The following is a 27,869-nucleotide window of genomic DNA, read 5'->3' as shown; positions in this document are numbered from 1 at the left end:
TACATGGTTTGTACAATCTTAATCCTTTTCCCTTTACTGAGGCTTTTTAGATGGCCTAGTGTATGGTCCATGCTGGAGAACGTTCCATGTGCACATGCCAAGAATGTGTATTCTCCAGGGGGTTAGGTGGGGTGTTCTACATGCATCTAGTAAGTCTAAGCAGTTTACTTGCTGCTCAAGTCTTCTATTTCCTTCTTGATCCTCTGTCTAGTTGTTTGCTCCATTACTGAAAGTGGGGTATTCCAGTCTCCAACTATTACCTTTGAACTGCTTATTTCTCTCTTCAAATCTGTTAGTTTTTGCTTCATTTATTTTTTTGGCTCTGTTGTTAGATATATGTTTATAACTGTTATCTCTCAACAGACTCACCCTTTTATTAATATAACATGTCCTTTTTATCTCTGATAACATTTTTTGTTTTAAAGTCTCTTTTAGTATTAGCCACTCCAGCTTTCTTATGGTTGCTCTTTGCAGGATGCATCTTTCTCTATCCTTTACTTTCAACTTATTTCTATCTTTGAATAGAAAGTATGCCTCCTGGGGGTACCTGGCTGGCTCAGTCAGAAGAACATGCAACTCCTGATCTCAAGGTTGTGAGTTCAAGCCCCACATTGAGTGTGGAGCTTACTTAACAAAAAAGAAAAAAGGAAAAAAGAAAGAAAAGAAAGTATGCCTCCTGTAGGCTGCATACAATTGGATCTTTTAAAAAAAATCCAATATGACCATCTGTTTTTTGGATGATCTGCTTTATAATCCATTCATATTTAAGGTTATTAATGACACAGCTGGATTTACTTCTGCCTTTTTACTTTTTGTTTTCTAGATAGCTCATGTGTTTTTTAATTCCTCTATTTCTCCTATAATACTTTCTTTTGTAGTAAGTGAATATTTTCTGGTATAATATTATAATTCCTTTAATGACTTTCTCACTGTATTTTTAAAGTTACTTTCTTTGCAGTTGCTATAGGGTTTGCCATATACATCTTAATTTGACAGAATCTTTTCAGATTTATACTAATTCCAGAGTTCCTACACAGCTCTATTCCTTCTCCCCTTTTTGTGCTATTACTGTTACACATACTACATCTACAGAAGCTAACCATTCAACAATATAGTGTACAATACATTGCATGCATTGTTATATAATACAGTGTTGTAATTATTACTTTATATAATTTTTTATGTCGGTTCAAGAAGCTGAGAAAAGTAGGGGCGCCTGGGTGGCTCAGTCGTTAAGCGTCTGCCCTCGGCTCAGGTCATGATACCAGGGTCCTGGGACTGAGCCCCACATCGGGCTCCCTGCTCAGCGGGAAGCCCGTTTCTCCCTCTCCCACTCCCCCTGCTTGCGTCTCTCTCTGTCAAATAAATAAATAAAAATCTTAAAACAAAAAAAAGAAGAAGCTGAGAAAAGCAAATATTAATAGAGTTTGTTATACTGACCCTCTTATTTACCATTTTGGTTCTTTTCATTGATTCCTGTTGATTCAAGTTACCATCTCGTATAATTTCCTTACTGCAATACAACTTTGGTCCCACCCAAGTTCCCACAAAATCTGGTCCCACAAAGTTTCTTTCTTTGTTACCGTCTCAAGTATATTACATTTCTGTATGTCACAGATTCAACAATATAATTATAAACGTATGGTTTTACATAACCGCTTTTTAAATTCATTAAGGAAAAGAGAAGAAATATGCATTTATACTGTCTTACCTTTAGGAATACTCTTTGCTGTTCTGTGTAGATTTAACTTACTGTCTGAGGTCACCTGCTTTCAGCCTGAAGAACTTCCCTTGGTATTTCTCATAAAGCAGATCTATTAGTAACAAATTCTCTAAGTTTTTGTTTATCTAGCAATTTATTTCACCTACGTTTCTAAAAGAAAGTTTTGCTGTTGAGAGTTTTTTACTTTCAGCACTCTGAATAGGTCATCCCACTGCCCTGTGAACTCTGTTATTTCTGAGAAGTCGGCTATCAATCTTACTGAGATGTTCTTCTTGCTACTTTCAAGATTTTCTCTTTGTCTTTCAACATTTTTATCATGATGTGTCTGGGTGTAAATCTCTAAATTTATGCTACTTCCAGTTCTTTGGGCTTCTCAGATGAGTACATTAATGCCTTTCAAACCTGAGAAGTTCTCAGCCACTATTTCTTCTAATATTCTTCTTGCTCCTTTCAGTGAATTTTTCATTCCAGTTACTTATAATTTAATAAACCACATAACTTCCATTTGGCTCTTTCTTATATCTCCTATCTCTTTACTGATATTCTCTATTTGATGATGTCACAGAGTCTTTAGCTTCTTTTATTTTAGATTTTTATTTATTTGTCAAAGAGAGAGAATGAGAGAGAGAGAGAGAGAGCGCGCACGAGTGGGGGAGGGAGGAAGGGCAGAGGGAGAGGTAGAGCAGACTCCTGGCTGAGCAGGGAGCCGATGCAGGACTGGATCCCAGGACCCTGGGATCATGACCTGAGCCGAAGGCAGACGCTTAACCGACTGAGCCACCCAGGTGCCCCTTCTTTTACTTCTTTAAGCGCAGCTTCCTTTAGTTCTTTGACCATCCTTATACTGGGTGCTTTGAAGTCTCTGTTAGACCTGCTATCTGGGCTCTCTCAGGCAACTTCTGTTGCCTGCTTTCTCCTGTGTATGGGCCCTACTTCCTTGTTTCTTTGCATATCTCAAATTTTATTAAAAACTGACATTTTAGGTAAATAATGAAGCAACTCTGGATACAGATTCCCCTTCCTTCCATTCAGGGCTTGTTGTTATTTCTTTGTTCATTTGTTCAGTGACCTGGCTAGCCTACTTCAGTAAAATCTATTTCTCCACGGCACAGTGAGGTCTTTCGTGTTTTGCCCCAGAGTGTGCAGCCATGGGCATATTTACTTCTCCCTGGATGGCCATTTTAGCAGGGCTCTCTATGGCTCTTTCCTTGATCTCTCTGTTAAGATTTTTGCCTCATGTGGTATGAAACTCAGCTGTCAGACTCCACTAATTGCTGGCTGAATGCTCTACTTTTGACAGTGCCTTGGGGCATAAAGTGCTCTAAAGTCTAATCCAATTAAAATTGGGCAAAGGAAGTTTTTGAGTCTGAGTTGGTTTTGATCTCGGAACAGCTCTGCTAAGCTATCTGCCTGGGTCTTGCTGGTAAACTACCAAGCCTATGGTTTAGCTTTTTGTTCTCACAAGAGCTAACAGCCTCCTTTTATTTGCTTACCACCAAAATCTACACTGTTTTTGAGAACACCCTTAGCTTTGAACTTCCCTATTTTCTGTTCTTAACTATTAACTCTCCTCCTGGCAAAATCTTGGTGCCCCACTACTCTTAGCCAACAAACTCTTAGCCTTCCCAGCTTGCATGCTGCATGGAGATCCCTGCATGGAATCTCTGCCCTACAAGCGAGTTGGGGCCAGGGCAACAGGGTCACAGAATTCTTGCTTGCCAGGCCTAGGGCACAGCTTGTGCACAGAGTGTAGTAAAGGGGGGGGTGGGGAGTGGAAGGCCCTTGGCATTATATGAAATAAGTGAATTAAATGAAACAAGTCAGACAGAGGAAGACAAATACTGTATAATATCACTTACATGTGGAATCTACAAAAGCTAAACTCAGAGAAACAGTAGAATGCTGGTTATCAGAGGTTGGGAGAAATAGGAAGATAGTGGTCAAAGGGTACAAACTTTCAGTTCTAAGATTAACAAGTTCTGGGCATCCAATGTACAGCATGGTGATTATAGCCAGTAATATTTGGAAGACTCTAATAAAGTGGATCTTAAATGTTCTCACACAAAAAAGAAATGATAATTATATGATGGGATGAGGTGCTAATGCTATGCTGATAATCATTTTGCAATATATAAATGTATCAAATTAACATGCTATACACTTTAAACTTACATAAGGTTATAAATCTATTATATCTCAATGAATTTGGGGCAGGGAGCCCCTGACCTGTAGGATATACTCATCAAGAATTCAGCCTCTTCAACTTGGGAGTTGGAGGGGATGAGAAAAGCTGGCGATCTGCCCTCCTCCTCAACGGTGAGATACCATATTCCTTGTTTGGAAACCATGTCCCCTGTGGAGGGTTCTCTTTTTGGCCACAACCTGCCCAGAGTGGAACTTCCAACAAGCAGAACTTCCAATGTCACAGACTCTCACTGTTCTGAGTTTTAGCAGATTAGCTTGAAGATCTCATTTACTGTATGCTCTTAGAACAACTTCCACAGACTTTACGTGGATGGATTTGTCATTGTTTATAGGTTTTATTTATAGTTGCCAAGGGGAACAGGTCCACAGAGCTCCACACACTGCCATCCTGGAAACAGAACTTCTCTTCACTTTTACAGTGAGAATTCCTGGGTTTGTACTATCTGACCCCATCCTGCTGGCCAGGGTCAAACGTTTAAGGGTTGAGCATCTGACCCAAGATGGGCCAGAGCCCTTCACCAGGAAGCTGTTGCTGAGAACTAGGAGCCTACTCATCAGAACAGTGAGAAGAGAACACCAGAGAACCATGGAGAATGAAGAGACACGGAAAGGACTCTCTGAGTTCCTAAGAATGCTCTGGTTATTGGATCCAGCCAATCCCTTCTCCCTGCTTTCAGGTCCACTCTGAGAGAATTCAAAGAGCTTTCTGTCACTAGCTTTCAAAAGTGTCTTTAACAGTTATGATCTAGGACTTCCTTGAGGCAAATTCTACTTTGAGCAAATTTCAATTAATCCTCCTTGGAAAAGAGGTCAAGAATGGCTCCAGGAGCCTAAGGGAAAGGTCCCCACCTCATAGAAAACCCATCCCAAGTACCTTGATTGTGCTCAGATTCCTCATTAGCCACTCGCATCAGGGCGTCCAGGACCAAAGCATTGTCTAGCCATGTGTACCACTCTTCCAGCTCCTGAAGGAAGCTAGCTGTGCCTGTTGACTCTGATACCTTTCGAGTCGCAAGCTTGCAAAGCCGCTCAACAAAGCCAGGGATGCTGAGAAGGGCCGCTGCCAAGGAGAGAACAAAAGAGTGCATTTTCAAAACAGAGACAAGCTGTAAAGACCTAAACAATGAGCCTGTTCCTTACCTGCATGATAGGAATGATTTTTAATCTGACAGTAGTCAGAGTTTCCTTTCAAAATGAAATGCTAGGCCAAAGTAAAATAGTACTTATTATAGAAACAAGTTCAATAGCAGGTGCAGGGAAATAGGCTCTTTTACATCTACTGGCGGGAATATAAACTGGAAATCACTTTAATTTCTTAAACCTGTGCGTCTGAGCCAGGAGGCTCATTTCTGGGGATTTCCTGCAAGGAAATAACCAATCACATATACAAAGATATTCACTGATGTGGTTTCTACAATAGCAAAAAGGTAAAGATAATTACATGGTCATCAACAGCGTATCGATTAAACACAATATATCCCAATACAATAGAATACAACAGACATTAAAAACAAAGACACAGGGCGCCTGGGTGGCTCAGTTGGTTAAGCGACTGCCTTCGGCTCAGGTCATGATCCCGGAGTCCTGGGATCGAGTCCCACATCGGGCTCCCTGCTCAGCAGGGAGTCTGCTTCTCCCTCTGACCTCCCCTCTCTCATGCTCTCTCTCTCTCTCAATTAAAAAAAAAAAAAAAACAAAGACACATATATCTTTATACAGAGTGACTCAAAAAAATGTTTAAATTTACTTGTTAGAGAAAAAATTATTAAACAGTATTGGCTTAAGCCTATTTTTTTTAAAAAATTTGCTTCTTTAAAATATGCACATAATATACACATAAAGAATGAAGACTATACAACAAGGTGTTTACTGTGGCCATTCCGGAGTAGGAAAGAATATAAATGCTTCTTTTAAAACTACTTCTCTCTAGTTTGATTTTCCCATAACAAACATGTACTAGCAGGAAGAAAGAAGTTTTTTTTAGGTAAACAAAGAAACTGAATAATCACCCAATTCTTATTTCCCTTAATCCCATTTTGCTCACAACAGTAAGAAGGATATTCTGATCAGATAAGAGAACATAATACACTGTGGAGGCAGGGGAATCCAGGTGGTAGGATCATGGATCTATCATTTAACCTTCTTTAAAAATAAGGGCTAACATCTCTATGGATTTGCTTATACATGTGTTAAATCATCCTGGAAGAATAGAAAACACCAGCGGCTACCAAAGACAAGAGAATCAGGCCACTGGAAATAAGAGTGTGAGGGGGAAACTTTTCAATGAACACCTTTTTAAATCTGTAGATTTTTTTGAACCACATGAATGTATCATCTAACTGAAAATAAATAGGTATTGAATAATACCAAGATATTACTATTAATTTGGGGGGTATAATATGGTGTTGGGAGTTATTTTTAAAAAGACTCACTATCTTGTGGGAACACTGCAATATATGCAGGTTAAATTTTATGATATCTGGGATTTGCTTCAAAATAATTCAAAGAAGGTAGGGAGGAGTGAAGGGATACAGAGAAAGAGACATGGACAGTTGAAGCTAGGTGATGGGTAAATAGGTATCATTATAATGTTATATGTGTCATAAACCTGTCTCTGTGTGGAGAATTTAAATGAAAAATTTTAAAGTAAAATTCAAAAGAACAATATTAAAGAAAATTCTTCAAATATAAAATAAATTACAACAAATTAGTTAGGATTATACAAAGTCATAAAAATTCAGTTCCAGCACAGAGCTCAGCAAATAATCTTAGCCCCCTTTCCATCCTCTATAAATTAGTGACTACACTGTCTGACCTTTTTTTTTAAAAAAAGCTAATTAGGGCGCCTGGGTGGCTCAGTTGGTTAAGCGACTGCCTTCGGCTCAGGTCATGATCCTGGAGTCCCAGGATCGAGTCCCACATCGGGCTCTCTGCTCAGCAGGGAGTCTGCTTCTCCCTCTGACCCTCTTCCCTCTCGTGCTTTCTATCTCTCATTCTCTCTCTCTCTGAAATAAATAAATAAAATCTTTAAAAAAATAAATAAATAAAAATAAAAAAAATAAAAAAAGCTAATTAAAACTATATTAAAATTAACTTTTCCTCAAAAAGTTGAACATGGGGTACCTGCGTGGCTCAGTCGGTTAAGCGGCTGCCTTCTGCTCAGGGTGTGATCTTGGGGTCCTGGGTGGAGCCTTGCAGCGGTTTCCCAGCTCAGCAGGGAGTCTGCTTCTCCCTCTCCCTCTGCACCCCCCACCCCGTTTTGCTTGCTCGCTCTCTCAAATAAATAAAATCTTAAAAAAAAAAAAAGTTGAACATAGAACTATCACATGACCCAGCAATTCCACTCCTAAGTATATCTCCCAAATCACTGAAAACAGGTGCTCAAATATACATACACACACACATTCACAGCAGCACTACTTCAAATGCCAAAATGGGGAAACAACCCAAATGTCCATCACCAGATGAATGAATAAACAAATTGTGGTATATACAAATAATGAATATTATTCAGCCATAAAAAGAAAAGAAACACTGATGTGCTACAGCATAGGTGAACCTCAAAAACATCATGCTAAATGAAAAGCATGATACAAAAAGTCACCTATTCTAGGATTCCATTTATAAAGTATCTAGAATAGGTACATCTCCAACAAGAATGCAGGTAGTTGCCAGGGTTGGGGAGAATGGGGAATTTCAGCCGTCTAATGTGTATGTAGTTTCCTTTTGGGGTGATGAAAATGTTCTCAAAATAGATGGAGGTGTGGTTGCACAAACTGTGAATGTACTAAATGCCACTGAGTTGTTCACTTTAAGTGGTTTGTTTATGTGACATTCACCGCAATTTAAAAAAATACACATAGCTTTTCTGTTTTGAGATACTATTTTTTACTTACTGGCTTGACAAACATCAAGAAGTTTAAAAAGGGGCGCCTGGGTGGCTCAGCTGGTTAAGCGACTGCCTTTGGCTCAGGTCATGATCCTGGAGTCCCTGGATTGAGTCCCACATCGGGCTCCCTGCTTGGCAGGGAGTCTGCTTCTCCCTCTGACCCTAACCCCTCTCATGTGCTCTCTCTCATTCTCTCTCTCTCAAATAAATAAATCTTTACAAAAAAAAAAAAAGAAGTTTAAAAAGGTCCTGTAATGGGAATGGTGTACAGGGTGGGGGAAAATGAACCAGTAAGTTCTGTGCAGGGTTAATCTGTCAACATCTATCAAAGTGTAAAAGGCAAATATCCAGCACATCATACTCCATACACAAGGCTGTTATTTGTAGGAAAAAAAGATTTAAAAATAAACCAAATTTCCATCAATTGGGGACTGGTTAAATAAATTGTGGTATGCCCATATATTAAAATACTACGTAGTTGTAAAAAGGAATCACACAATTCTGTATGTACTGGAATAGAATGCTTTGCAAGATAAAGTTAAGTGAGAAAAAACCAAGGGGCAGAAGGGTGCCTATTTTATATTACCATCTCTACAGATAGGAGCTAATCTCTTTCCCTCCTCCATCCCCCAGACTGGGCATATAGAGAATTTCTCTGGAGGGACACATGAGAAAATGTAACAGGGTGCCACAGGGAAGGGAACAAACTTTCTACTATATATCCACTCTTCTTATTATTTAAGAAACTTTAGATATGCATTACTTTTTTCCAAAAATAAAAGAGTGGATTCTACATGAAAATCCTCCCAAAGCTGGATTTTTACTCTCAACCACTTTTCTGCAGGATGAATACCTGCAGTTTCTCTATTCCTCACAGGACAGTTCCTAAGACCTAGCCTTCCCACCCTGCGCACTCAACACAGCCCTTCAGATGTGACTGCCCAGCATTCAGCGTTCTGAGACTCTGACCCCCACCCTGGAGATTCCTAAGCCTTTGTGAATCACTCATCTCTTGAAAAAGTGATGAAAGCTATGGGCTCTCTCCCCAGAAAAAAATCATTGGCCCAATTATGCTCATCGAATCATACACAACCCCTGGGAACTGGCACCCAGTGTCACAGTGTCCTTGTAACTCTCACGGCCTTACTGGCAGTGATCCATACTACTGGTTAATGTTAAACTGGCTGACAACAGAAACACAACTTCTGAGAATTTCTGCAAAAGCATACCTTTCCTCTCCTCATATCTGTTAAAACATCAGTGCTTTGAAATATTCCCATAAACTTTCCTCTTCAGTTTAGGCCCTGCTTTCCAGCTGAGAGGATTCTGAATCCTGCCCTAGCTTACAGAAATCAGCACCTCTTAGCTCAGGTCACCTATAAATTGATAATTATCTGGCCTGTGCCTTCATCTACATCTCTGACTAAACTCTTGAATGATTTTTTTCCCCCAATGAAACCATCTGTTCCCCCTCTAAATGGATAGAACTGGTACTTCCGAGAAATCCAAAAAGGGCTCTAATATTTTTATTATATGAGCTCCAGGAAATGAGTATAAATCATTATTTTGCTGGGCAAAACAGCCAGTTTATTAATAAACAAAGCAAAAACATGTCCACTTTTCGTACTGTTATGGTCCGAATTGTGTCCCCTCCCCCAAATTCATAGGTTGAAGCCCTAATTCATAACATGACTGTATCTGGAGACAGGGCCTTTAGAGAGGGAATTAAATGGTGTCATTAAGAGTGGGCCCTAACCCAATAGGGCTGGTGTCCTTATATAAGAGGAAGAGACACCAGAAATCGCTTTCTCTTTATATATACACAGAGGAAAGACCACCTGAGGACACGGTAAGAAGACAGCCGTCCAGAGCCAGGAAGGAGGCTTCACCAGAAACCAATGCTGATGGCATCTTGATAGCGAACCTTTAGCCTCCAGAGTGGTGAGAAAATGAACTTTTGTTTAAGCCACCCAGTTATGGTATCTTGTTATGGCAGCCTGAGATGATTACCTCACATGCCTCTATTTAAAACTATTTAGTACTGGAGTTCAATTAAAGCATGACAACATTGAGGACTAAGATCTTTCTCATTGTACTTGTGATTTAATTATGCTCACCTTGGCCTTCCCAGGGCATGTGACTGGAGAAATATGTGTGTGGGGTAGGGGGCAGGGAAACAGGAATTATGGTCAGAGAGTTAGGAAACATCAGACCCTGTACAACATCATGTGCTAAAATACAACATTTACTAAAGCTTCAACCCAAAAGCTACAAGCAGAAATCACATGTTGATTATCTCAAGGGTTAGCCACACAGGTATACAAGTGAACCTAGACATTTTATGAAGACTCTTTTTAATGACCCATATCAAAGAAACCTGGGTTTGGGGTTAATTCTCAATTAAAAAACCAACTGAGTAGAATACCTTGTCCTCTAAGAATGATGGTTTCACTTAAGGCACCTTATAAACAGGTACATGAAGGTACTCGATACTAACAGGACAAAAATAATCTGCCAGAACAGATTCCTTAAATGGGAAACTAAGATGAAAAGTCACTTAGTGCCTCAGCACACACAGGTATCCAATACTAAACCTTTATGACCCTCCATTTCCTCAGCTGTGCAGTGGGGACGCCAATCTCTTATTTCATAGGGCTGCTTGGAGGAGTAAATAAAATTAGTTCCAGGTAATGCAGTTAGCTTAATGTTTGCTACGTAGCAGGAGCTTAACAAATGTGAGCTTTTGTCAGTGTGTTTACATCAGCTTTAAGGCATAATTTAGTTATAATAAAATTCACATGTTCTTAAGAATGTATATTTTATGATTTGCTAAAATGAGCACTCCTTAAAAGTCAAAAGAAAGGAGGAAGGAGGGGAAGAAAAGCCTACACAGACCAAGGTAGGCCTCGAATCTATGGATTCAGGAAGAAAAACAAGCTTGGAAGGGGGAACCACCAACCTGGGGCCCACAGATTCATAGATTTCTGTTTTGACGTATGACTAAAACCTGTCAAATTATATTCCTTAATAACCTAGAAAGTTATGACCATTTGGTGTTCATAACTAGAGTGTTCACAGAGTTAAGGGAGGACTCACATTCAATAGTCGGAAGGGAGGCTGCTGTGCAGCACTTAGCAATTCTGCAGAGCTAGGCCTGGGAATGCACCATCCAGTCAACTGGACTTCAGAAACAAAGTATTGTTTTCAAAGCACCTTATTATTTCACCTTGGTTATTCAGTTAACCCTAAGGCACACAGCTATAAGTTATTGCAGCTTGTTGATGTTCAAGAACTAGCTTTTAAGACACATAAATATTTTAGTTCACATATGGATCGTCTATATTCTCATAACCAAAACAGATATATGCCAAATTTCCCCCAAATCTGTTAGACCAGTACAGAAACAAAAGTTATCTTGCTACCAAAAAGCAATAGGTAGGAAAGTAATTAACACACTCACATGGTTCTAAAATCAAATATATAAAATGATACATTAAGAAGTCCTACTTCTGGGGCACCTGGGTGGCTCAGTCAGTTTAAACATCTACCTTTGGCTCAGGTCATGATCCTGGGGTCCTGGGATTGAGCCCCGCCTCTGCCCCTCCCCCCACTCATGCTCTCTCTAGCTCTCTCTCAAATAAATAAAATCCTTTTTTTTAAAAAGATTTATTTATTTGACAAAGACAGAGACAGCAAGAGAGGGAACACAAGCAGGGGGAGTGGGAGAGGGAGAAGCAGGCCTCCCGCCAAGCAGGGAGCCCAATGTGGGGTTCGAACCCAGGACCCTGGGATCATGACCTGAGCCGAAGGCAGACGCTTAACGACTGAGCCACCCAGGCGCCCCACAAATAAATAAAATCTTAAAAAAAAAAAAAAAAAAATCCTACTTCCACTGTCGTCACCTACCTTGCTTTCAGCCACCCGCAACGGGTAACCATTTTCGGCTTCTTGTGCACGCTTTCTATGCATACTGTATACAAGCAAGCAAATACACCTGATTGTACTCCCCCCATCTCTGCTTTACCACACAAAGTATCATACTATACACACAGCTCTGTATTTTCCTTTTTAACAGCAATACATCTTGGAGTTATTTTCACAGAGATCTTCATTTTTTTTCCTTAAAAGCTATACAATTTCCCATTACATAAATATTCTAGAAATTAAGTGGTCTCTTGTTTCTGGTCTTTTGTTATTACAATGTTGCAATAATGACCTTGAATATACATCATATCCTATATATCTATAAGATAAAGGCCCAGAAGAGGCTTAGTGATAGAAGGGTATGTGTATTTATAATTCTGATAAACAATGGTTCCCAACTCTTTTTTTTTTTCTTAAGAGAGAGATGGGAGGGGGAAGAATCTTAAAAGCAGGCTCCATGCCCAGAGCAGAGCCTGACATGGGGCTTGATCTCATGATCCTGAGATCACGGCCTGAGCCGAAATCAAGAGTCTGATGCTTAACCAACTGAGCCACCCAGATGCCCCTGGTTCTTAACTTTTCTGAGGTTCTGAATCCATTCAAAAATCTGATAAAGATTACGGACTTGGCCCCCTAAAATAATGAACAGATACACACATACACAAAATTTACATACTCTAAGTGGACCCTAGGAGCCCTCACATGAACCACTCTCTAGAGATACTGAAAGAGAAGGTAATTTACAAAGGGGTCTCAGAGCCATAATCTCAAAATTCTGAAAACTTAGAGACTTTACCTTGGTTGATTTCAGCTGCAGAAGGCCCCAAGCTCAAGCTCTTCTTCTGCTGAGCATTTTTGGCAAGTAGTGTGTGCTTGTCATCATTCCCTGTATCCATCTCTGAAATGGTGACAGCCAGAATCCGGCAGAAATTAGCAAGCTGCTGCTGATCAAAATTGGATACTAAAGAACTCAGATTGGGGACTTCATCTAGTCGGATCATTTCCTACAGGAGACACAAATAAAAAAATCCCCATGCTCAGTTCATTCAAGACTGGATGCGTCCTTTTTGCTTTCCCCTAAGAATGGGATTTGGTAGCTAAACCACTTAGGTCCAAATCCCAGCTCTGCAAACTGCAGCTGCGTAAACATAGGTAAGTTATGGAACCTCTCTAAGTCTTTGCTCAACTGTCAAATGGGACTAACATACCTTAGAGGACTGCTCTGAGGATTAAACCCTTTGAGCACTACTGTTCTTATTTCTCTCTCTTTGCTCATGTGGCTCATTTTGCCTATTTAAAAAAGAAAAGAAATGCCTACCATGCAAGTTTTATCACTCATAAATTGCCATTCTTGCTACAGATGTTCTCTTTTTAAGAAATAAAATATTTCAAAAAATAAAATAAAATATTTCAAATATAGTTGAAGGCCCCTGTGTATTCCTACCCAGTTGCATTCCCATCTCTCCCACCAGAGGTAATCATTATTTTGAACTGTGTTTATTATTCCCACACGTGTTCTTATATTTCCATAAAAAAATATGGTAGCAAAGCAAAGGAAACCACCAACAAAACAAAAAGGCAACCTACTAAATGGGAGAAGATATTTTCAAATGATTTATCTGATGAGGGGCTAATCTCCAAAATATAAAGAACTCACACAATTCAACACCACAAATAACCTAATTAAAAATGGGCAGAGGACCTGAATAGACACTTTTCCAAAGAAGACATACAGAAGGCAAACAGACACATGAAAAGATGCTCAACATCACTGATCATCAGGGAAATGCAAATCAAAACCAGTGAGATATCAACTGACACCTGTCAGAATGACTAATCTTAAAAAGACAGGAAATGACAAGCGTCAGAGAGGATATGGAAAAAAGGAACCCTCATGTACTGTTGGTACAAATGTAAACTGGTGTACCCTCTAAGGAAAACAGTTGGAGGTTCCTCGAAAAATTAAAAATAGAAATACCATACGATCCAGTAATTCTACTACTGGGTATTAACCCCAAGAAAACAAAAACGATAATTTGAAAAGATATATGCACCCCTACGTTTATTGCAATGTTATTTACAATAACCAAGTACAGAAGCAATCCAAGTGTTCATCCACAGATGAATGGATAAAGAAGACATGGTATACATATACAATGGAATATTATTCAGCCATAAAAAATGAGTTCTTGCCACCTGCAGCAACATGGAGCTAGAGAGAGTATAATGCCAAGTGAAATAAATCAGAGAAAAGACAAAATACTATATGATTTCAACTCATATGTGGAATATACAAAACAAATGAACAAACAAAACAGAGAAAGACTCAAATACAGAGAACTGGTAGTTGTCAGAAGGGAGGGGATGGGGGGGCATGGGCAAAATAGGTCAAGGCGGTTAAGAGTTACAAACTTCCAGTTATAAAATAAATAAGTTGTGGGGATGAAAAGTACAGCATGGGGAATACAGTCAATAATACTGTAATAACAATGTATGGTGACATGGTGAGCAGGGCTTAATGTATAAAATCAGTGAATCGCTATGCTGTACATGTTTAAAACATGGTATTGTCCTGTATGCACAGTGTAAATGACACATTATACCTTACTTTTTAGTTAACACTGGAGTTTTTTTTATTTTTTAATTTAGGTCACTTCAGACAAGAGAAAGTTAGTACTTTTTTTTTTTTTTTTTTACATTTAAAGTAGGCTTTAGGCCCAACGTGGGGCTTGAACTCACGACCCCGAGATCAAGAGTCACATGCCCTATCGACTGAGCCAGCCAGGCACCCCTCAACATTGGGATTTAACTACTCTGATAGAAGTAGCTCTAATTCATTCATTTTTCACTGCTTTACTCCACAATGTACTTAACCATACATACATATATATGTATGTATGTTTAGGTGGACTGTAATTTTTCACTATTAAACACTGTTGCAATGACCATTCCTATAGGTGTCTCCCTGTGTATGTGCACACGTAACCAATTATCTAGACTAAGCAATAGCAGACATCTTTTTTTTTTATTTTAACAGTATTTCCAAAGTTTTAACATTAACTTTAATGTCTGCTATAAGTTTTGATATCCTCTATCAAGTTAAGAACTTTCCTTTTATTCCTAGCTTTTACCATGAATGACTATTGAATTTTATGAAATGTTTTTTGTTATTTGGTTATATTCTCATTTTTTTTCTTCTTTAAAATCTGCAAATGTGCATTACATGAGCTTCTCTTCTTTTGAAACATCCTTATATTCCTCAGAAAATACCTACTACCCTTCATCTCACTAATTCACTTCCACTGGACTGGGTATTCTCTATCACTGCACATATCACAACTTCTTGTAATTACCTGTTCCTCCATCTATCTCCAAATAAACTCACACTGTCTTAAGGGAGGAGTGTGTCTTACTTTCCTTCCAGAGTCTCAGCACCTAAGACTTGGTAGCAAGGGCCTCAGTAAATGTGTACTGAATAAGTGAATGATTCCTAGAAGCCCCCATGACCTCCACTCTTATTTCTGGTAATGCAGAACAGAAGCTTGCTGAGGGGGTATTTGGGAATAGCTTCTTCCACCTTTGCCTTCTCCTTCCCCCAGTACACAACAAATGTTAGCTATTATTATTAGAGGAAACTGTAACTTTCAGCCCTGTTCCTCTAGCCCTAACTTAGTGATGGGTCACGAACCAGGTTCCACTGCCCTTCAAGCCCACTTCCTTGTGTTATATTTTAATATTTAATACATACAACTTATGTTATGAAGCATAACCAAGTGAATAGCTGTGTGTGCCTTTCCTATCACTTCTTCCTGCCTCTCTGCCAGAGGTAACCACAATCCTGAATTTTATTTTTGTTTTGCTGTTTAAAAAAATAGTTTTATATGTATGAGTTGAGTTTGCTTATTTCAGAGCTTTGTAAGAATGATATACTACAGGTACCTGGGTGGCTCAGCTGATTAAGCATCCAACTCTTGATTTTGTCTCAGGTCATGATCTCAGGATTGTGAGAGCAAGTCCCACACTGGTACCTCCATGCTGAGAGTGGAGCCTGCTTAAGATTCTTTCTTTCTCTCTCCCTCTGTCCCTCCCCTGCTTGCACTCTCTAAAAAAAATAAAAAAGATACTATATACAGTCTTCTGCAACTGACTTCTATCAATTTCTACGATTTTGCTGTGTTGTTGCCTATAGCAATAGCTTATTCACTTCCACAACTCTGTAATGTTCACTGTGTGAACAGAGAAAATTTATCCATTCTCCTGCAGATGGATCATAGATTTGGTTTCAGTTCTTAACTCTGAAACAATACTATAAACATTCTTATGTGTTTTTTGATGTACATGTACAGAAGTTTTTCTGGAGTGATGGCTTCCAAACCATTCTGACAATGTCCAAGAATAAGAAAAAATTTCCATCACAACCCAATAAAACATACATAGGTGAATATATAAATATGTAACACAAACTTAAACAATACCCTCACATGACTCACACACTTGGATCTTTTCTTTTTAGCTGGTACACCCAATGAATGAATTGATTTCACAACCTGTTGGCTTTGATGTAGTGTTTTCATTTCTAAGAACTACTGTTCCAGGATTGAATTTATCCATGAGCATGCCTGGGCATAGGCTATAAGATGACCCAGGCACAAGAATGATGCCTCAACCCTCAGGTGCTGGGTCACGGGGTATGCACATATTCAAACCAGAAAACAAAGAAAGATAAACAGATTCTACAGAAACAAAAAGGTATCAGCAGTACATAAGTGATTCCAATAATACACATTCTCGGGGTGCCTGGGTGGTTCACTTGGTTAAGCACCCAACTCTGGATCTCAGCTCTTTGATTTCAGGACTGTGAGTTCAAGCCCCACGTTGGGACTCTACGCTGAGCATGGAGCCCACTTAAAAAAAAAAGCCAAAGAAAGAAAGAAAGACCAATGATAATATTTTCACCAACATTTGCTCTCTCTTTCACTGTGGTCTTAATTTACATTTCCCTGATCATCAATGAAGTTAAACATGTTCTATTTATGGATTATTTGTTTCTCTTCTGTAAAATGTTTATATCATTGCCCCTCCCACTGCCCCGCCTTTCTTTACCGGGTTATTTGTCTTTTTCTTGCTGATTTGTAAGAACTCTTGATAAATTCTGAATACCAATCCTTTGTTAGTTACATGGGTTACATATATCATTTGTGGCTTGGGTTCCCACTTTCTTTATGGTGTCTATTCCCCTTTCAAACTGCACCAAGGTAAACATGTCTAGCAGAATTCATCACTATTTTTGGTAACACACAAAAAAATGAACATGTCAGGGCACGAGGGACAAGCAGGAAAAGATAGGAAGGAGCAATCCTAGACTCCTGAGCTCAGACTGCCAGGGAGTCTGGTGTTTCTGCCCTGGGAGCCCCCTTTCACACACTGGCTGGAGCATACAATTACTGGAAAAATAACAAAGCCTTTTTATCAAACGGTACAAAGAGTCTGTCTGGGACCCGCACACATCTCCAGTGTGTTCTTATAGACAATGGACCACTTGTGCATCTTCTGCCTCTGCATCACAAGCAGGGCCCGGGGAAAATGCAGCAGAAAGACAGAAATGAAAGCTGGGGTAACCACAATGCACATGGGTAGCCTTTTCCCTGCAACAGCAACTCTAAGAATCTGCTCCTGCCTCCTCAGTAGTAAGAGGAAGAAATCTGCCAGCCTGCAACCAACATGGAGGTGTGGAACAAAGACTGCGGAAGGAAGCTCCACATCCTCACAAGCATTATGCAAAAATCTAATAGAGTGATTATCTAGCAGAGATCTATAGATGTGTTTTTTGGGGTAAGTTCTTATTGATAATTTTTTAATTTAGTGTTTGATTTCAATCACAGTTGTTTGGTTTTTCTTTTTTCTTTTTTTTTTTTTGTAAGTGAGCTCTTCACCCAACATGGGGCTTGAACTCACAACCCTGAGATCAAGAGTCCTATGCTCCAGCGACTGAGCCAACCAGGCACTCCTTTGTGTCCTTTTTTAAAGCATATTCTGGATCTTTTCAATGTCCATCTTATGACCAAGTGGCAGGATGTCAGTGTTCACATCTGTGTCCTCTATGCTGGTATCAATTAAACTTTAACTGTTGGAAGACTAATGAGAATAAACAGAAGTGGACTTAATAAGTAAAAGTCGAACATCACTACCCAGGGGAACATATCCGAATGAAGGAAGGTTTCACAACATTCAAATAAAGAAAAACGGTAGGAAAATGAAGTCATCACAGAGCATACAGCAGTGGTGAGGGGCAAACTGATTTCGACAAAGTAACATTAGCCATCACATTAAATTCACCAAGTCAATCTGAACTTTTGAATCTTATCATTAGATTGATTTCAATTTATATACTGGTTTAGGTTTTATTATCATTTAAAAACCATCAGGAGTATGACCTAGTTTTGTACTTGAATATATTAAGTAAAAAAAAAAGTTAACACTAGTAATATGGAAGAACTTTCTTTTAAAAGAGCTCTGCACATCATTCAGGTCTGAGAATCCAATTGTCTGAGACACCCTCCCCCAACAGGTCACCCATCTGCTAGAAAACATAGCTCACCTTTTTAACACCCAAAATATCTTCAATGAGGGTTGCTGTTTGTAAGAATGTTTTCTTACTCGTCATCAATGTAAACAGGAAGATCACAAAGTCATTCTTTTCTGCCAAACGCTTTGTAACTCCTTCCGTCTATCACAAGGGAAAAGGAGAGAAAAGGCAAAATAGGTTATAATCACAAAATAAAAAGTGAAAAGCAACGTATCCCCCTTCTAGAAACTGGAAAAGCAATTCCAAGCTACATCAGGAATTCTTGGCAAAGGCCTTAAATCACTAAAACTACACACAAAACATTGTGTGCAAATGCATTTTGGGGGGAGGGGTTTTTTCATGGTAGGTTCATCATCGGTTCTTGACCTAGTATCTATCTGCCTAGTAACTAAATGAGGAGCTACAAACTAGCATCCAGTAGGCCAAGTTTTATTTGGCCAGCAGTACATTTTAAATTTGGAACGTAAATGTCTTTAGGCAGGACCTGCTTACTCCAGGTCAGCCACAATCTGTACAAGTTTCCACCCCAAAGCAGGCTCGATCAGACATTTCTTGGTTTCTGCCTAATCCCTGGAATTAAGCCAGATCAGCAAAGAATTGGACCATATCATCCTATGTTCTTTACATTTTTCTTCCTTCCTTCCTTTCATGAACTGTGTTTTGCTGGAATATTATTGATTAACATTAGGTGTCATTAATAACAAACAACCTCATAAAACTAATGACCATATGGAAGTTGCCAATGATGGAGTCATTACATCATACACATGTCAGCTTTTAAAATAAGGACAAGTTCTTACTGACCTTAACTGCAAGAGTAGCTGTGTGTTAGCTGAACAGTTAGTTTACTTTTACCTTATTCGTCTGTTTGTACCTATCCGTCCACTAGCTACACGTGGCTACTGAGCACCTGAACCGTGGCAAGTCTGAACTCAGATGTGCTCCAGGTATAAAAAAAACACACTGGATTTTGAAAGCTTAGTACAAAAAAGGAGGTAAATACCCATTAATAATTACTTATATTATTTACATGTTGGAATAATCTTGATATACTATGCTAAATAAAATATTATTAAAATTAACCTCACCTATTTCTTCCTACTTTTCTTCCTTTCTAAAAAAATGTGACTATAAGGAAATTTAAAATAATTTAAGTGACTCATGCTGGATTCCTGTTGCATGGGACTGTTACAGATGCTGAACTGTATTAAGTGCTAAAACTTACTTCCCTATTTGTGTTGGTTGGTAAGAAGCTTAAACCCAAATTTGTGCCCCATCCAGACGACAGATGATTTTTTGGTCAGCCCAATTCCCGCATATATGTTATACCCTCACCTTGTTCTACACTTTTCTTTCTTACCTACTTCTAAGTTTATGATTTATGATCTTGGAAGATTTTACATATCACTACAAGAACGCCTGAAATCTCTTCCTGAGTGCGGCAAGAAATGAAATGGAATTAAATGTTCCATTGTATTTTCATAACATATAGGTTTCACTTCTATAGGAGCATTTGTTTCATTCTGGCGAGTATTATGGTTCACTGCATACAAGTGACAACATAAGTTCCTAAAAGACAGGTACTGTGTCTTACAAAAACTAGCACTTGTATATTGCTTTACAAAGTGCTTTCACATCTATCATCCCACTTAGTCCTCACAAGCCTACGATGCTAGTAAGATTACTGGCTGCACTCTACAGATAAGAAACTAAAGCTCAGGAAGGTGAATTAATAAGCACTGCGCCAGGAGCCAGCACTCCAAATCCAGTTCTAGCACTAAGTGCAAGGCTTTTTCCTTTCTACCAAATTGCTGTTTTATTCACCATTCTTTCCTTTTCAGAGGTCAACCAAGCAGAGTCTCCTGCTTAATACATTGGTGGGGCTTCTGGTTCCGCTTTTGTTTTCTAACAAGGAAAATGAAGGAACAGAAATAGTATCTTAAAGGTTACACCCACTCTTCCAGTGTATGTATCCACTTGATAAATGATTGGTCAGTGTCTGCTCCAGGGCTAAAGGAGATCACTACCTGCTGGAGCAGCCCTGACTCAACAATTTCTATGAAATTCTGCCTCCCCACAATTTCCACCTGCTGGTCCTGGTTCTCAGGCCCACATAAGTAAGTCCAATCCCCACATGTCTGAGGATATCTCTCATGTCCACCACTCCCACTTGAACTTTCCCCTCTCAAGCACTGCAGATGTGGTGGGGACATAACTGGGGCCCCAAGGGCAGGCATACTTACACAGACACACGTATTATACAGGATGCTCAAACAGTCCTTGGACATTTCATCACTTACTGAAAGTAAAGGGGGAATAATTGGTTATTTTTCTCACTGAAAAGATGGAATAGAATTAAATTTTTTGAACCTAAGAACTATTCCTCACAATCCCTTCCAAGATGATTATTTCCTTTTAGCATACCTCTTTCCAGTCCTTGCTTACCAAAGATTTTCATGATGCCCATCAGAACCTATAAACCAATTTGTATACTGATTTTTGGTTTGATGGAGTAGCCATTTTCTTCTTAAGCTCCACAGTCTTCATACTTTCAACCTATTGTGGTGTCATCTCTTAATAGCCATGTTCCCTTTGTAGTTTGCTTAGAATATTTCCAGGGTTTTCGGGGGATTTTTGTTTTTTAATAAAATAGACTAAAAACAAACAATTTAATATATGTATGTGTAGCCTTTTTCTGCTTGTGTTATCAGTTCCTCAAGAAACACTTCCAAAAGCAGAACTGCTAGAATCCAAAGTATAAGCTTCCTGATTCCATGTTATAAATTTCTACAGAAGGTTCTACTAGCAGCAAATAAGGGTATCATTTTTACTAAAGACTTACAAGTGTGTTTTTGTTTTGCTTTTTGTTATTTCTGTTGGGGAAATGTCTTTTAATGCCTGACCTATTAACTCCAACAAAGAACTAGCTATTTCTCTGTGAGCAGGAATGGGGAATACAACAAAAAGGAAACAATTTTTATGACCCCTGAGCCTGGAGAGGATAAAACTGAGTATGAACCATCAACAAAGTGTTTTTGCTCGGTATTACTTTTATTTTTAAAAACTATTTCCATTCATTCCTATGTTGCCACAAACTCTAAAATGTTAGGTCTCCCTCTGAGATATCAATGGGCAGCCCTGCCAAACTAGCCTGACCAGAAGGGTTATCTGATATAATCTGGAGACAATGCAGATATCCCATATCCTTTATCACTACCTTTCAACCTGTGGGGGCTTTTTTGTTTATCTCATGACTTCAGAGCAGTTTGGAATACCAGACCAGGGCATCTCTGCATTTCTAGACCTTTCATTTTCAAAAGGAATTGCAATTCACTCATTCATCAAATATTTATTCACCATCTACTCTAGAGCAGATAAAGAATACACAGTGGTTAACAAAAAAAATAAAATAAAAAAAGACAGTCTCTAAACCCAGTAGGAGGAAGAGAGAACAAATACACCACAAGTAATTACAAGATGCTACTTGCTGGGGCGCCTGGGTGGCTCAGTCGGTTAAGCATCTGCCTTCGGCTCAGGTCATGATCCCAGGGTCCTGGGATCGAGCCCTGCATCAGGCAGGGAGCCTGCTTCTCCCTTCTCCCACTCCCCCCTACTTGTGTTCCCTCTCTCGCTCTCTCTCTGTCAAATAAAAAAAAAGATGCTACTTGCTATCATTGTAGACAGAGAACACAAAGAACCAATTTAGATAGAGTACAAAGGTGAGACATCAAAGACAAATATGAAACTTCTTACATTGCTGCACATACAAATGAGGCCTTACAATATTATGTTTGAGTTAAGGGGGTAGATTTTTTTCAATTAAAAAAAATATGTATTTTGGGGCGCCTGGGTGGCTCAGTCGTTAAGCGTCTGCCTTCGGCTCAGGTCGTGATCCCAGGGTCCTGGGATCAAGTCTTACATCGGGATCCCTGCTCCGCGGGGAAGCCTGCTTCTCCCTCTCCTACTCCCCCTGCTTGTGATCCCTCTCTCGCTATGTCTCTCTCTGTTAAATAAATAAATAAAATATTTTTTTTTTAAGATGTTATTTATTTGAGAGAGAGAGAGAGAGAGAGAGAGAGAGAGAAACAGCATGAGAAGGAAGAGGGTCAGAGGGAGAAGCAGGGTCCCCGCTGAGCCGGGAGCCTGATGTGGGACTCGATCCCAGGACTCCGGGATCATGACCTGAGCCGAAGGCAGTCGCTTAACCAACTGAGCCACCCAGGCGCCCATAAATAAATAAAATCTTTAAAAAATATATATATATATATATGTATTTTTCCTTTTGCCTCATTGCATCTGAGACAGCAAGATGGGTCCCCAGCATCTCTCCTGGAGCCATCCTAGGAAGTCTGCCCAGGGTTCTCCTTCTTGCCACCTATGCTCAAACTGGTACAGTCTGATCAGGAAATATAGCCTCAATATAGGACACCAGTATTTCTATCAGTACACGAAGGATATAGGCTTCATTTAGTTGGATTAAGTAAACTTCTTTGAATGGGTCATCCAAGATACCTACCTTAATGCTAGCTCATTGTATATAAAATAAAAATACTTCAATTAAAAAAAATATGTATGTGATGTTTGTAGAAGGGCATTCATCAACTGTTAAAAGTGATTTCTAGCACGTATGTATGTATGTATTTTTGTGACCTCTGGCTTGTGCCAGAGTGCTCTTACTTTTTTTCCTTAATTAAATACTGAATTCCTAAAAATAGTATTTGTAACATGTATAAGTTATAAGAAGGAATAACAGAATAATACCCATAGACCCATCACCCAGCTTAAGAAATAACGTGCTACCAAAACACTTTGACTTTTAACCTTTACCATTTCTGGTAATGACTAAACTTTTTACCGAGAGCACATATCACCCTTACAACAACAAAAAATGAATGTATACTTTTTAAAATCAAACAAATGATCTTACCAGGTTACTACTCGTTACTCCCTCAATTAACTAGATAGGAGAAATAAGAATTTCCAGAGAAAACACAAAAGCTGGGCCCACGGACTATTAGAAACTACAACGATGCAATTCTTTTAGCCCAGTGGCTTTCACACTTTTTCGTTTAAAGCCCCAGATCTGTATTTCTACCCAGTACAAAATGAAGAAAGAGAGCTCTTAGGTGGGGAAGGAGAGTGCATGCTGCCCCTGAACGGAAGGCAGACCCTCACTGTTGAGCTAGGAGGGAAAACAAGAGAGGCCCCTAGAACCACATATCAGCAAGCTGGGAAAGGAGGACCAGTGGCTCACAAGTATACTTACTTTTCAGTTTCTGTCCCCGGATAGAGATTGTAGGCCTCATAAGAATTTCTACAAGGAGCTACATATTTAAAAAAAAAAAAAAAAAAAAAAAAGTTAACAATGAAAGAGAAGAAAATTGGGTAAAATCTTCAAAATTAACTCCAAGCACAACTTATAAAACAATCTTTGTCATGACAACTGATGACCTAAATATCTGTCATAGTACTGAAAGGCCCTCTGGTTCCCAACACAGCCAGAAGGCGGTGAGGCTCGCGGCAATGAGCACTGTACCAAGGGCCCGGAAACCGCAGTCACAGCTCAGCCACCTAGTCCCCATATCAACTTGGGCAAGTCAATGTCCCTCCATGGCCTTAGCTTTCTCATTAAAAAAAAAAAATAAGCATGTTGGACTAGATAATCTCTGGGATCCAATGTGGCTTTAATATTTTAAAAGCTATAGTACAGGGGCGCCTGGGTGGCTCAGTCGTTAAGCGTCTGCCTTCGGCTCAGGTCATGATCCCAGGGCCCTGGGATGGAGCCCTGCACCGGACTCCCTGCTCGGCGGGAAGCCTGCTTCTCCCTCTCCCACTCTCCCTGCTTGTGTTCCCTCTCTCGCTGTGTCTCTGTCAAATAAATAAATAAAATCTTTAAAAAATAAAAGCTATAGAACATTATCATGAGGATTCCTCTTTTGCTTTAAGAACATTTATGTTCTTTTACAGACATAAGTTAATTAAACGGCATCTCAAAAGATACACGTAAAGACCGTTAATACAGATTTCTATGGGGAATGGGGATGATATGCATTTATTTTTCATTTTACATACTTTCAATACAACACAATTTTTGCTTAAACTCTTTACAATAAGCATGCATTTAAAAACCCATTCTGTTGAGACAAATGACAGTTTATTATGAGAAAAGGGTCATCAGGAAGATATAACAATTATAAATACATGGACCTAACAACAAAGCCTCAAAGTACGTAAAACAAAAGCTGACAGAACTGAAGTAAACAGACAATTCAAAAATAACAGACACTTCAATATCCCACCTTTAATAATGGACAGACAACTAAGCATCACCAAAGAAATAGGAAGACTTGAACATTAGAAACCAACAAGCTCTAAGAGACATCTATAGAACATTTTGCCTAGCAACAGAATACACATTCAACTCAAGCACACGTGGAATATTCTCCAGGATAAATCACATATTAGACCATAAAACAAGCCTCATAAATTAAAAGGCACTGAGATTACCAAAGCATATTCTCTGATCACAATGAAATGAAATTAAAAATTAATAACAGAAAGAAATTTGGGAAATTCACCAACGTGGATAATTAAAAAACAAATCCTAATTAATCAATGAGTCAAAGAAGAAATCACAAGGAAAACTGGAAAATACTTTGAGATAGATGAATACAGTAAAACTTATGATATAGCTAAAGCAGTGTTTAGAAGGAAATTTATAGATCTGTAAATGCTTATCCTTAAAAAAAAAAAAAAAAAACAAAAAAGAATTATCTCAAACCAGTAACCTAATCTTCCATATTGAGACACTGGAAAAAGAGGTACAAACCCAAAGCAAGCAGAAAAAAGGAAAAAATAAGAATTAGAGTAAAAACTAATTTAGTAAATCAACTGTATCACCACTGACCTTACAGAGAACAAAAATTACCTTCCTTCTGATGGACACTTTTAACACTACTATATATGAAGCTACACTAAGCATCTTCATATACAAAGTTTCATCTCATTTTGACTTATGTCTTCATGAGAGATTTACAGAAATGTAAGCAAGGCAAAATGGGTAATGATCTTTAAGGTTTAAGGCATACTACACAGTTTTCAGAAGAGATGCCTCACTTCTCACAATCATCCAAAGGCACAGGATGCTCAACCACACAGAATATCAATGAATAAATGAAAAGTTCTTGAATGCCAAGCTATGGATTACACCTGGCCCACAGACATTTCATTTGGTCCACACCTACTGAAAAGCTGGGAGATTTTACATAAGAATCTAGATTTCCCACATCCCCTAGGGCAACCGCAATTAACAGGCATTAAAGAGTCATTTCCCCATAAAAGGGGCCACACTCTCCACTTCTCCACAGTCCCTGCAGGCATTTAATTTACACACATCATCTGACTTGGGCCTCCTTCGCTCCAGTGAGTTACCTACCTGACCCTGTAACGCATCTGACTTTACAAACTCTAGGATATAGGATACACTTTTCACTGTCACGTCAGGGTTGACAAAGGAGTGGTCTAACCAGCAGCACTCCCAATTACTCCAATTCAGCTGAGCTTTGGGCAGCATACCGAGGAGAGGCTTACTTCGGGGCCTTGCTAGTGACTGGCAGGGGAAGAAATAAAGAGCTCGGTCTCAAAAATACTTTCAGGACCAAGACGACAAGGGAATTCAACAAGAACAAATGCACCCAAGTTACGGTAAGTGAAGAGTAAAAGGACCCAAGCAAAAGCTCATATTTATGAACAGAATGAAGTTCCTGGAGAAGTTAATCTTCTCCAAAGCAGACCAAAACCTCACAAAATCAAGAAACTTTGATGCAAAGATGTCCGTGATAGGCACCTGCAACAGAAAACCACATTTTCAGGGCGCCTGGGTGGCTCAGTCGTTAAGCGTCTGCCTTCAGCTCAGGTCATGATCCCAGAGTCCTGGGACAGAGCCCCACATTGGCCTCCCTGCTTGGCGGGAAGCCTGCTTCTCCCTCTCCCACTCCCCCTGCTTGTGTTCCCTCTCTCGCTGTCTCTGTCTCTGTCAAATAAATAAATAAAATCTAAAAAAAAAAAAAGAAAGAAAACCACATTTTCATTGCCAACAGACATCAGGTAAGAGATCCACATTATTCTTCTTTCCTCCCATAAATACACTGGTTTCTATTTAATAAATTCCTTGATGAACAATTCAGAGGTGAAGGGCCCCCCAAGCTGGCCATTAAGTCCACGCTACAGGACTACTGGAGCTGCTGAGGAGAGGCAATGCTGAGCAACAATTAGGGAATAAAGGCTAAGGCTGATGCTATGGATGCAAATGTGTAACAATCTTGACTTTCAGGGCAAATGGCATCTTTAAGGAAATGGTTTTTAAATTGCAATATAACATACTGACACAGCAGAGTATAAACCATAAACATACAGCTCCAGTTTTTATAAAGTGAACATCATTCCTGTACAATCACCACCCAGATCAAGATACTAAGTAACCAGACACCCAGGGAGTAAGGAGAGAGATCTGGGGTGGGGAGGGGAGTAGGATCCCAGTCCCTCACTCAGTACATGGTGCAAAAATTTTAACGTATGTGATAAAAACTTTAAAATATTACAAAGAAATATAGACACAGTTTATAATCCAACAGTGGGAAAAGCAAGAAACAAAACTCTGAAGCCATAAAAGGAAAGACTGAGCAATCTGATAACCTAAAAAGTAAACCCCCCTACATTTAAAAGTATCATAAACAAAGTCAAAATTCATTTCTCAAACTTGGGGAAAAAATACAACACACATAACAAAGGACCTTTAAAAACTGAGTAATCACAAAGTGCTACAGTCTAAATGTTTGTGTCCTCCCAAAATTCACATTAAATCCTAATGCCAAGTGTGATAGCATTAGGCAGTGGGGCCTTTGGAAGCTGATTAGATTCGGAGGGCAGAGCCCTCCTAAATGGGATTACGTCCTTCTAAAAGAGGCTCCTGAGAAAGCCCTAGCCCCTCACACTACATGAGGACACAGGGAGAGGCCAGCAGTCTGCAACCTGGAAGAGGGCCTTCACCAGACATCAAATCTGCCAGCTGTCATGATTGTGGAACTCCCAGCCTCCAGAACTATGACAGAGAAATAGATCTGTTGCTTATAAGTTACCCAGTCTGACAGTCCATTATGGCAGCCCAAACAACAAAGACAGAAAATCAGTAAGAGAAAGACCCAATAATCAAATAGAAAAGGATGCAAAAGCTACAAAGAGATAACTGGCAGAAAAGGAACTACTTATAAACACATGAAAAGATATTCAATCCCACTGATAGAAGAATGCAAATTTTAAAAACTATGAAGAGAATATATAAAGTACTCTTAGAACGCATAATAAGACAACCCAATTAAAAAACGGGAAAGGGAGGGGTGCCTAGGTGGCTCATTCTGTTAAGTGGCCAACTTTTATTTGGGCTCAGGTCGTGATCTCAGGGTTGTGAAATCAAGCTCCTGTCAGGCTCCGCGCTCAGCAGGGAGTCTGCTTGAAGAGTCTCTCTCTCTCTCTCTACCCCTCCC

At 39.3% G+C, this 27,869-nt stretch overlaps 1 protein-coding gene across 3 annotated transcripts in view; it reads right to left on the bottom strand.

The window, feature by feature from the left end:
* TRPC4AP (transient receptor potential cation channel subfamily C member 4 associated protein) overlaps positions 1 to 27,869 on the bottom strand; it is a 77,959-nt gene that overhangs the window by 22,345 nt on the left and 27,745 nt on the right. For all 3 annotated transcript variants that reach the window (XM_073880517.1, XM_025875792.2, XM_025875793.2), the window contains exons 4-8: positions 23,594 to 23,651; positions 20,571 to 20,626; positions 18,340 to 18,468; positions 12,538 to 12,745; positions 4,803 to 4,988 (exon numbers count right to left, since the gene is read on the bottom strand). In XM_073880517.1, the coding sequence (XP_073736618.1) occupies positions 4,803 to 4,988; positions 12,538 to 12,745; positions 18,340 to 18,468; positions 20,571 to 20,626; positions 23,594 to 23,651 (637 nt within the window). The remainder of the gene's footprint in view (positions 1 to 4,802; positions 4,989 to 12,537; positions 12,746 to 18,339; positions 18,469 to 20,570; positions 20,627 to 23,593; positions 23,652 to 27,869) is intronic.

Source organism: Callorhinus ursinus, unplaced genomic scaffold (genome assembly GCF_003265705.2).
Source record: "Callorhinus ursinus isolate GAN/ISIS: 27379988/994484 unplaced genomic scaffold, GSC_fseal_2.0 scaffold38, whole genome shotgun sequence".
Lineage (NCBI taxonomy): Eukaryota > Metazoa > Chordata > Mammalia > Carnivora > Otariidae > Callorhinus > Callorhinus ursinus.
Note: the sequence above shows the minus strand (reverse complement) of the source record. Positions and strands in the feature narration are given on the sequence as shown.